The sequence below is a fragment of the Euprymna scolopes genome, chromosome 6, assembly GCF_053919585.1.
Source record: "Euprymna scolopes isolate OS-2025 chromosome 6, ASM5391958v1, whole genome shotgun sequence".
Classification (NCBI taxonomy): domain Eukaryota; kingdom Metazoa; phylum Mollusca; class Cephalopoda; order Sepiida; family Sepiolidae; genus Euprymna; species Euprymna scolopes.
Genome location: NC_136487.1, coordinates 38,031,058 through 38,043,766, shown reverse-complemented (window position 1 = coordinate 38,043,766; position 12,709 = coordinate 38,031,058). Strand labels below are relative to the sequence as shown.

Genomic DNA, 12,709 nt, shown 5'->3' with positions numbered 1-12,709 from the left:
ATTTGTGGGCTGCCACCCTCAGGGTCTGCCACACTTTTCAGCACATCCAGGTAGACTTTGGTGTTGACATTCAAGTCGACTTTGAAGATGTGAGGTGGTATGATGTGACCCTCACTTGAAACCACACCAAAGACCATAACACGCTGGAAACTTTGTTTTCATCACCCGGGCACATCCCTATTATTTGTGGCAATCCAGCAATGCATTTTGAGGGTGCTGGCAATGGTCCTGTTGTCATTAATTGGATCAGTAGGGAGCATGAGTTGCACAGCGGTGCATCTCCCATCTCACTCATTGAACATTGTCACTTTTAAACATGATAAAAAGCTCCTATCACTCTTGGGAGTTGTACACAACTGGCCAACTAGTAGATGGTCCATTACAAAAAAAGAAAACCGGTTTTCATCAAATGGAAATGGAATCATGTCTTTTCTATAGCGACAATTTTATCATTCCACCCAGCATTTCAAACAGCAGGGAATGCAGCTGGAACACTAAATGGTTTGGTTACAATTCTAGATGATGGCACTCAAATCATTTTTTTAAAAATCTTTTGAAGTAAGTACTATATATTAGGTGGAATATTCAATAGAGAATTTGCTCTATAATAATAAATACTAAATCTGCATGAATTAAAATATATGTAAACGTATTTTACAACCAGGTAAGTCCTCTCCCCTCTCCGCTAGTATAAAATATATTTGAACAAATTAGGCTATTAAAAGTTGGAAGATAAGCAGTCACCCTCTGCCTACCTTAGTCTTAGCTAGATTCATTAGCAGTTTCGACAATACTACATTTACTCTAGAGACCACCCTAAAAATATCCCTAATTAAAATTTTATTTTATTTATAGATTCATATGTGTATTTATTATGTAATGTGTATACAAATTCATTGGAATAAAATGGGAGAGATAACAATAAAGACTAGTTAGTGAAGCACTTAACCCTCTTTAACTAAAAGACCCCCTCCACACACACACACACACACACTATTTTTTTTTTTTTCACATTTTTTTATCACTACTAGTCACAGTAAAAGAACCATCTGTGGATATTTTACTTAGCAATATCAAGAATAATGGATTATTTTATATTATGACACCAACTTTTACATTAGCCATGTTACTTGTGTTATATCTTCATCCAGTGCAGTAATCAAATGTAATGACATGGATAGATTTCAATTGAATGATGATGAATATTTTGAGAGGATTGGAAATCTCTCTCTCTCTCTCTCTCTCTCTCTTGGCAACCTTAGTAGTGGTGTTCTGAATGTGTATGGAGGTAGCCGACAAGGCCTATCTTGGCCTTAAACTGCCTTTGTTCTATTGTTGTTCAATTTTCATTTGGACAATTAACTTGCAAGCGTTTTTCTCTCTCGCTCCTCTTTCTCTTCTCCTTGAGGTCCAAACATCAGTTGGTCTTGAAGGTGATTGTGCCTTTGGCGATAATATACCTCCAGATTTTCCTGTCTTTGGCTTGGATCTCCCATGCATATATAATCATGCCACATTTCTTTGGGTTTGCTTTCAGAAGATCCTTATATCATTTCTTCTGACTTCCTTGAGTGTGCTTTCATTCTTTTAGCTGCTCTTAGAAGAGTTGTTTCAGCAGCCGGGAATCTGGCATCCTGATAACGTGGCCCAACCACCTCAGCTCGTTACTAAATGATGATGGCTTTGATGCTGGTGTTGGTTTCCTGGAGAACACTGAGGTTGGTGCGATAGTCCTCCTATGAGTTGTGTCAGAACCCTTTGCAGACAGCATTGGTGGAACTTCTCCATCGACTTTAGGTATGGAATGTAATGAATAAAATTTTATGACTAATGAAGACGATTTATGCAAAGTGTTTTACAGTAATGGAGGGATTTGAAATGTTCCAGATATATTTATAATATCACAGGCCTATAAAAAAAACTGATTGCAAATCACTAAAGTGAAAAAACGACAGAACAATTAAATCTGCCTATAAAATATTTATTGCCAATTGAGATAAAAATGTTTTGAATATTTTAAAGTTTTTCAAGTTTAAAACTTTATAATAAATACTTGAAAAAAATCTTGTGATTCCTTTTGTATCACAAATTTCTTTTTAGTAAATTAAAGACTGAATGTATCAACCTGAATTAATATATATCTTAGAAAAAGTTTTGATATTACAAAGAAAATAAATGTTTTTTTTTTATATATAAATTCTTCATCCAAAAATAAGTAAAATGGCAAATTTTCAAGCTTCAATTTCCAACAAATACGTTTTTACAGCAATTTCAGTAATGGATAACTTTAACTCGTTTTTTACTGATTTTTTTTGCTCTATTATTAAACAGCGTTTCTGTCTGGTTGAAAGCAGTTGGATTATTTTATTGGTGAAGTTACACCCGGGCTTGAACAGAGGATCTTTTGCTATATCTCCAGATTAGCATAAATCTGTTTTTTTAAGAAATGATTTGCTGAAATTTTATTGTCTCTTTTGCCAGTGTAACATAAAATATTCCCCTGTAAAAATTATTTTTTATAAGAGAGAAGAGCTATTTTTAAGATCATATTTTTTGGATTTTCAATACTTATTGGATGGATTTCTGTAGAATACAGATCTAAGAACACTGCCAGACATAAATTAGCTTTGTGTGAAATTTGCAAAAGATAAGCTCAGCCATTTCAGAACCGATGAGAAACTCGTACACATAAGTAATTTTTATGTAATAGTAGATATATTAATTGTTGAAATAAAACTGTCATTTTTGTACATTTTTTTTTTCAGATGGGGGGGGGGGGGATTTTGCTTAATATTTAGACTGGTTTGATCCCAGAATTATTTCTTCAATTATGAGTACTTTTTATTTAACAGAACATTAGCTATGATTTTTCATTTTGTTGACTTCTCGATTATAAATATGTGCTAGCAAATTTTCTAATTTCAAGGAACTTTGAACCGTCATAACTAATTGTGCTGTATAGAACTTGTGCCCCCCTCAAAGTGCATACTCCGTACTAACTCAACAAACATCAAAATCCCACCCCATCACTGTTGAGGTCCCTAGATGCCAGACTGCTAAACTTTAGAGTCCTTTCCCTGTTTCCTGCTTCCCTGATTGTACTAACCTACTGAAGCTTTAATGTAATGTGAACAGACACCTTACTGCTTAACTTCCTACAGTTGTCTGTTAGACACAATCCCAAATTATAGCAACTTATACTCCAAGTGGCAATATGCTTTGTTTGAGGGTGAAAAAGAGTTTGTTTTTTTAATGCAGCAAAGACAAAACATGTTTAAATAAAGGTTTGTTGCCAAATATATTTTGTATTAAATAAAAGACAACTATTAAAAGAAAAAAAATTATTTAAAACTTTTTTTTTTTTTTTTTTTTTTTTTTTTTCAGAAAAATCATGAGGAACGTGAAAGAGCTAAAACTGCTGAAGCTCCTAATTTTGGCCCAGAAGAACTAACCTCTTTGGACTGGAAAGAATTAGGTTTTGTGCAAGAACTGCAAAATGCCCAGAAATCTGGAACGGTAAGGAATAAAATCATTATCCTAACTCTTTTATTTCTATCCTATTACCCATCTTATCTGATCAAATCAAAGTAGCTTCTAACCAAATCTTGAACATGTTATGTATGGCCTTCAATATATCGTACTACTGCCCTTTCAATATAAGTATAACATTTTTTCTATGCCTGATGCACTTTGATGCATATGCAATTGCTCTGAGTACTACTGCCCTTTTAGTTAAGGTGAAGTAAATTAATATGAAATCCTGATTAATTTCAGTTTTAAGATTAGCAAAACATTGTCTCTGCCACAAACTAAATCCAACTCATCATCACAAAGTTCAGGGAAATATTGTCTCAATTCAGTTTCAAGTGGTGCAAAATTATTATCTTATGCAAATTATGGAAGTGTCTTGTCTTCATTAAAAACATTAAAAATAGATGACAGTTTCTCAAACATTGCGGAATTTTCTGTATTTACTTTTCTCTTTCAATTTTCAAGCTTGCTCATGAAAGTCTTCAAGGCATCTAAATTTTATTGTTTATTCCTGCCTTACATCTGAAGATTCAGTTTATTCAGTTGCTCAAATTTATCAACCAAATAAACAATGTGTATGAATCATTCCTCATTCAGCCAGGCAGAAAATTCTGTTTTTCCTTCGAAAAAGAATTTGAGCTCATTTCTTAGCTCAAACACTTGCTCAGTTACATTTCCTCTTGACAAACATTTGTGTGAAAAAGAAGCAAATGATGGACTGCATCCATATCAGTACATAACTGCTTAAAAAATTTTGAGTAGAGTGCTCCACCTTTGACAAAATTCACACTTTGAATTGTTTGATCCAAAATCTTCTCTTCGGGAGCTGAAAGTGTTCTTGAGGCTAATGCCTGAGGATGGATCATACAATGAATGCCTTTCACTTTTGGAGCTCCCTTTTACACACATATATGAAATCCTGATTTTGTCCCTAACATAGCTGGTGTACCATCTGTACAACACTCACTGTTATCATTCCACAAAAGATTTTTTAATTAAAAAAAGTTGAAACCTTCTCCAGAATATCTGAGATCTTGATAGTTAGTTCAAGAGAAGAACAAAAGAGAAACTCTTCTTTAAATGAACCGGAGTGAACATACCTTGCAAACACATTAACTAGGGACATAATGCCACATCAGTTGATTCATCAAGTTGAATTGAAAATAATATGAAAATACTGAAGAGTTGATATCTCATACAACTTGATCCTTGACGTTAGTGGCCATATCACTTATCCTCCTTTAAACAGTACTGTTAGATGGTGGAACCAGTGCAATTTTTTCTTCATTTCATTTCCAAACATAATTTCACCCATTTTGAGAGTGCAAGGCTTAATCAAATTTAATTGTATGTGTTTGTTTTTCTGCTTTGCTATTTCAAATGCTACAACATACGAAGCTTCAGTAACTTTTTGGTTTTCTTTAAAATCTTCTGTTGAAAACAGCTTCGTCTTTCCCAAGGTGTTCAAAAAATGTTTTTTCTTGTCTTTGTGATGAAGATAAACATTTTGTAAATATTATTTCATCTTTGCTGGTTTCATAGAATCTTTTTTTCTGCATTTATGATGATGGATGTGAATCCATATGCAACTTATGAACGATTGTATTTCCTTTTTTTTTTTAATGCTGATGATGGACTCCAAATTCGGTGAATAAGAACAAGAAAAAGTTAAAACCATAAATGGGTTGCAAATTCACCTCCTGAGAACCCAAAATTCACTCCTGGGGATGAATTTTATCCCAATTGACCTAAAACAGTAGTAGTCGTCTGGGTACATTCTTTGCATTAAATTGAATCGATTGTTTCCAAATAATTGACAGAATACATGCCTACAGAACAAACAATCCATATAAAAAATATATCTTTTCAGTTAAAAGGGAGACAATAGTTTTGTTGACAAAATAAAATAAAAGAACCAAACATGATTAATAAATATTTGAAGATCTTCAAATATAAAACTTGTCAACATAACAATCACACTTGGCTTTCTTTTTATGTTCACCTCATAATCATGTATACTTCTCTTCCAGTCAAGGACAAGACAGTATTAATGGTCTTTTTATCATCTCTATATAATGATGTATGGAAGTGAAACCTAGCCAGTAAGGGTTGAGGATATGTGTTGCATGGAGAGGAATGATATGATATGGATGTGTAATGTGAGTTTTCAAGACAGGCTTAGATCTGGTGACCTCAGAGGAAAATTAAATTTAAACAATATATATAGATGTATGCAAAGAGGATATTTTAATGGTATGTTTAATGGCTATGCTGAAAGAATGGATGACCACAGAGGAATACATGCCAACATGTAAAACAGATGTTAAACATGATAATGAAATTATTCGCAAACCCCTGTTTGTCTGCATCTTGACTTTTTGCATCCGTATTTTTGCCAGGTGTTACCCCCTAGCTGTCTCTATTTTTCTGTTGCCTTGTCTTGGATTTAAAAAATTTTTAAGCGTTCAATCATCCATATTTTGCCGATTGTATCACGTTATCGTATAGTTAAGAATAGGGTGACGCAATGTTGTCCCGGATTGAATGAGGCTCAGCAAATGCTTTACACTCCCATATTTTTGTTGTCATCAAAATCAATGAAATAGTCCATTTTTCAATCAAATCGATTGATTGCCAGCTCTGATTGGGGACCCTCACATTTCTCTTGCAGTGATTAAATTTACAATATATTGTAGTCTACAACAGTACAACATTGCACTGTAGAGAACCTACTGTTGATTTTATAAAATTATTTTTATATATAATGGCTTAACATTTAAAATGCAAAAGTCAGGTATCATGCTTCAATTGTACTCTAAACAGAAACATTCATTTTGAATGTGTTCTTGTCATATCAAAGAACTTACTTGATTCTATATGCCTGCCCTTACTGCTTGTGCAGTGATAATGGCTTGAATTTAAGTTTAAAGGGAAAAAGTATCATTGTGAAATTGTGCTTTAAACAGAAATTTTCATTTCAAACACACCCCTGTCATATCAAAAATATACTGTTGATTTTATATGTTGGACTTTCAATTTGTGCGGTAATAAAACTTCTCAAATACACTTGTGATGTTAGGCTGTGCAAGATATTAACTTTGGTCAAAATCGCCTGTTCCTTCTTTCATCAGATTATTTTGATTATCGAAGACATTCTGACACAAAACCTATGTAAGAACACTGTCGGGCAGATGAAGTACCTTTGTGTGAAATTTCATAAAAATCAACCCAGCCATTTTTGAGTCCATAGGGAATGAACTCTGACACAAAGTTCCTTTTATGTAATAGTAGAAATAATTCTGTGGGTCTGTTTTTTAAGTCATTTGTCTGTCTTATCAATTTTCAATATACTTTCTTCTTCAAAGAGAATCAGAGCACTCACTGTTGTCTTGACAAAGTACAAAATCAACTTTGAAATCCAATGGGGGATGACCTCCTCTTTTTCTCTGCAGCTCTTTTCTCACAGAAAAGACTTTGATAATCTTTCTCTACTCGTTATTTTCTTGATAGGTGCTCACCTGATCTCCAATCTTGAATTACTTCCAATAAAACATTTATAGCAAAAACTTGTCTGATGTCAACCACTATAAAGAATTTTCCTTTCTTTGGGTACCTAAAAACTATCATGCACAAAATGTCTTTCAAAAAAAGCTGCCTATCAATGAAATACAATACTGATGGTTTGCTTTCCAACTGAGTACAGCATGATCATTTCTCAGTTTTATTTTACCAAATTCTTGTCGATCTGTTCACTTAAATAAGTTTCTGATCTTTTCAAAATGGTGTTTATTGCCAACTCATTAATTCTGATCTTCAAGTGATCTTTGTATTTTGATAAGTTGTTACTCATTAGTATAAAAATAAAAAAAACGTCTGCTGCTTTTTAGGAAGGTGATAGATCTCTTTAACTTTAAAATTTCCCACATGGTTGGTAGAAAAGTTTTTTGTCTGTAGTTTATGGTCATTCCTTCATGCTGTCTTTTTAGATTAATGTGCCTCTCTCTTTAGTCACTCATTAAAATTTGTCTGCTTCATGTATACATTTCTTCTGTTTAATCTACTAAACTTGCATATAAAGTAGAGAATTTTTTTTTTTATCTAGAATCCATGTTTTACATCATGGTTAGGTGCTTTCCAGTTTAATATTTTTCTTGTGTCCAGTTAAAAAAAAAAATTGTGGTAATTTCATGCTTTGCTCATTCTCCAACATCCTCAACGTCTTTCATACTTTTTGTCAGTCATTCTACATTCATTTGTTATGTTCCGGTTTCTCCCATTTATTGCTCTAGAAGTATCTTCCTTCTTTCACTGGTATATTTCACTCTTTCTTCATGTTTGTCTATCACAGGTGATTTCTTTCATAGTTTACTGATTTTTTCCCCCATTTTACAGTCTTCACTTCTCTTTGTTTTTATTTATTTATTTTTTTTTTTATTTTTTATTTTTTTTGCAATTCCAGGTAAGTCTGCCATCCTGGCTTTGATGATCTACTGTTTTAGGGTTGGATTAATTTGTAAATTTAAATTTGTAATTACAAGTTCAACCCTAAGATAAATTAAATGATTCAGATTTGTGATATTGTCTGTTGGGATGTATGCAAGTATTAAACTTTCCTTCTATCACTTAACTAGACAACTCGGCTGTTACAGTGTTTTTGCACTATAATGGGATATGATCCCACACAGTCAGGAGATTCTATTTATAAACACTGCTGCTAGGAACTGATTCTATTTATAAACAATGCTGCTAGGAACTAACGAATCGAATTCACATTCTGCTCCCAACCAATCAGAAATCAGAATTGCTCCATAGCAATTTTGCATATGTTTTCTTTGTGTCGACACGGGAAGAATCTTTTGTTCTGTGGATTCCAACTTGAGAACTGTCTACTGCGAACCAGTCACCTCTAGGACTTGTGTGGAACAACGAAGCATCGGAAACTGTTCTGAAACTAAACATGGCTTACACTTCTAGGATTGCCTGGGAACAATAACTTAAAAACTGCAAGCCCACGTGATTTTCTTACATTTTTATTACTATTAAAGCAATGGAAACCTGTTTCATTATAGTGTTGTATACCAGAGAAAAAACGCACAGCATTTCCCAGGAGAAATAACTTATAAACTGAAAACTTCAATGAATTTCTTCAGTGATGAGAAAGATAGGGAAATTTTAAGCAAAAAATGTCATGCACTGCTTTTCACTCTTCTATTTTGTAGTCCATATTTTCTGGCAACATCAGGTAGGCATGCTAGTTAGTTATAGATCAGAGAACCAAATGACTTTACATGAGTTTTGATTTGTTTCAGATCAAACTTCACGGTCCCTCCAATCCCTTAGAGATGTCTTTTTCTGGAATGACAAATATTGGCAGAATGAGGTGAGTATTTTACATGATTAATAGAACCAAATGTGTGTGCATGTATGTTTGTAGGAAATTCAAATAAAATGTTTTAAATAGCAATAAATATGTTTGGGACTTTGACCACCATGTTGTCCGAATTTATGCTTCTGGTTTCCACCATGTTTGACTATTTAAAATAAAGATAATATCCAGGTTAATCTTAGATGAAATACAATAAATTTCACATTCAATTTTGTTTACGTGTGTGTGTGTGTATGTATATATATATATATATATATATATATATATATATATATAATTTAACTACTTGGGTCAGCGACTACATATGAATAAATACCAAAGTTCTCATATAGATATCTTAATAGTGCTATGAATATTTTTCTATAAAGATAAGACACACAAGTATTTACTTATTTTCAGAAAGTTTTTATTAGTAGCACCTTGCGAACAATTGTTTAAGTCCCCAGTGTTGACATATAAGTATATAACCATTCATCAAATTATAATTTGCAGAACTTGGGCTTCATCAGCACATAGAAAAAAAAAACAATATTTCAAAAGCTTTACAACATACGAATAAAACCTTTCTTGTTAATACAGTGAGTATTCACTTTATTTTTTTTTATTGAGAACATATATATATAAAGCTTCCAGCGGGTTTAACCATATATATATACACACACATACACACACACACACAGATGGCAAACAGACAAGCTGCACTTGTTTTTTTTTCAAAAACTGCAAATTTAAGCTAAATTTAATGTAACTGTTTAAACAACCTATAACTCATTTGATTGGCCTTTTATTCCTCTATAATTTTACCTGTTCATATTTGACTTTTAATTGAAATATTTTAGTGTTCACGTCAATTTAAAAAAATAACTTCAAATTGAGGAGGCAAAAAGAAAGTCTGCACAATGGAAAATTGTTATTTAAATGTAACTTTAGGACATTAATGCAACACAAATACAACAGGAACACAATGAACTAGTTAATATTTTGTGGCATAGCCTTTCTGCAATTTGACAGCCTACAATCTTTTTAGGAATTCCTCGAATTAGACTGCAGCAATAATCCGGAGAAAGGGCATCTCACTTTACTTTTCGTCCAGATGTCTTCCAAATTTGAAATTTTATCATTGCCTAGCTGTTGCTTGATGTAATACCATAGTTTTCAAAAGGATTGAGGTCTGGAGATTGTGCACGCCAATCCAAATACGGAATATGATGCTCTTTGAGGAACCTCTTGACATTGTCAGCTGTGTGAATGGGAGCATTATCTTGCATGAAGATGGGATTATCATCCAAATTCCAATCAAAGTAGGGTAGAAAATGCCCAGTCAACATATTAATGTACTTGGTCGAAATAATTAAACCTTGCAAGCAAACAACAGGCCCTGAACCATTGGTACTAATAATGCCCCACACCAAAACTGAACCTCCATCACCTTGCAGCGTTGAAACTGAGCACCTAGGATTAAATTCTTTGTCTTTCCTCCGATGGACGTACTGCCTACTATCATCGCCTAGCCTATTGAACTTACTTTCATTGCTAAAAAGCACTTTTGACCAATATGAAGAGTCATGATCTTGATTGCATCTTACGAAGTCTAGATGGCGCTTTTTGTTCTTTACAGAAATCATTGGTTTGCGTCTTGCAACATATCCTCGCAAATTAAATTCCTTTAATCTGTTCTTGACAGTAGAAAGAGAGCACTTTTTAACAAGATTCCACGGTTGTTGGATTTGGGGAGTTGTTTCAAATCTGTTTCTTAGGCTACGGATGTTGATAGCATTGTCTTCCCTGTTAAAAGTAACTCTAGTACGAGATTTAGGGGCATAACGAACACTGCTATTTTGCACAGTCTTCCGTACCGGTTTCTCATCACATTTCAATCTACAGCCAATTTCTCGATTAGATAAATCAGAAAAGTTGGGGATTAATGAACTGATGAAAACTAAGAGAAATTCATGGCATATGGACTAAATGTTATGTTGTATAACCTGGAACAACAACAAATACGATTAGAGATGCTGTTAGTGGATATTTTAAACTGATTTAGGGACGATAATTTAAGCTGCTTTTAAGTGAATTTGTTGCTGCGGACTTTCTTTTTGCCTCCTCAATTTGAAGTTATTTTTTTAAATTGACGTGAATACTAGAATATTTCAATTAAAAGTCAAATATGAACAGGTAAAATTATAGAGGAATAAAAAACCAATCAAATGAGGTATAGGTTGTTTAAACAGTTACATTAAATTTAGCTTAAATTTGCAGTTTTTGAAAAAAATTACAAGTGCGGACTTTCTTTTTGCCAGCACTGTATATTGTGATGATTATATTTAATATGTTTTAGAGTTTATTCATTAAAGTTTGTGTATCATTATTATTTGAAACCTTTTAGTTATGTGATCTGAATATTTAACTAGAGCTCCATAGAAGAAAGTGTTAACATCTTTACATAGCACAGATATGTGTATGTGTGTGTGTGTGTGTGTGCAAAGTGTGTTTTTTTTTAGAAGTAGAAAATTTAAATTTACAACTCTATTTTCTTTAATTGCAGATATGGCAACTATCAGTTGTCTTGAGTTCAGCTAACCCCCAAGTAGTGTTTGCAAATGATATAATCAATTTACTGAGAGAAATATTTGATGAACGAATAATTTCACAAAATTTCTCAATTTACCACCTTGTGCATACGATTTAACCCTATGAGGTTATTTTCTTTGGGTACATGTAAAGTCCCAAGTCTACACTGATAAACCAGATACAGTAGACTATTTGAAAGACAACATTCAACCCGTTATTGTCAAAATACAGCCTAATTTAATGTGTTGAGTTTATGAAATTTGAGTCTTTGGATTACGCCATATAGACACAAGCTGTGGCAGCATATGCCCAAATTTGTATTTAAATTATAAATGCAAAAATCGATCTTTGCAATAAACTGAATATTTGCATCATAAAAATATTTTTCTGCAATTTATTTTCAAGTTTGCCACCTTTTTTAAAAAAAAACAAACTTTTTATGTAAATTAGTTATGTATATATGTTTTTATTTTTTATGTTAAAGATGCACTCCTAAACTAATGAACCGATCATTATGAATTTTAAAACGCAGCAGCTAGGCATAAAGGGTCATAATGTGGGCTATATTTAATTTAGTTTTATTTTATGGCGGTAAAACAAAAGAATAGACGATCTTCATGGAAATTCAAATGCTTCTGATGTTTTGCAGAAATTTTAACAATATGCCACCAATTAATAAATATTCTTAAAATTTCAGTTTCTTTGGAGTATTTTAAAGTGTTTTTACAGGGAATAATATGGAAACAATATTCCATTTGAAAATTAAAATAGTTCAGTTTTTGGGTTTTTTGTTTTTACTTGATAGTCAATTCACCATTTATCAAGGCCCAAAGGCCACTTGAGGATAAGGGTTAATGAATGTAAGGTGGTAGTGTAGTAATTGTTAATGGTGTAAATTAGATAGAATTTGATTATTTATGGGGACGGCTCAACAAGAACTTATTTGCATTGGAATTGAAGGCTGTTGTATTCAACCGGGAAGCAGGCCAGCAGAACAGTGCTCCATTGGTAGGCAGTTCTGGGAAAGAATCTTTGTTCATGGAATCTGCGTTTAAATTTAGGTACAGATAGAGAGTGGGGAAAATCGTTTATACTGGTTGTAGCTAGCCTAGTATTTGTTGTGAAAGTTTGGAAAGGGGGGCACCATAGGTTTTAATTAAATCTGATCCATAGTCAAATTCTTGAAGCAATTTTTATATTTGTCCGAATCCAAAGTGCCCC

The 12,709-nt window shown here is 33.0% G+C and overlaps 1 protein-coding gene across 1 annotated transcript in view; it reads left to right on the top strand.

Moving 5' to 3' along the window:
• Positions 1–12,709, top strand: part of LOC145277613 (ATP-dependent RNA helicase TDRD9-like) — a 228,291-nt gene that overhangs the window by 192,621 nt on the left and 22,961 nt on the right. The window contains exons 31-32 of the mRNA XM_080129144.1: positions 3,385–3,516; positions 8,841–8,911. Of these exons, the coding sequence (XP_079985270.1) occupies positions 3,385–3,516; positions 8,841–8,911 (203 nt within the window). The remainder of the gene's footprint in view (positions 1–3,384; positions 3,517–8,840; positions 8,912–12,709) is intronic.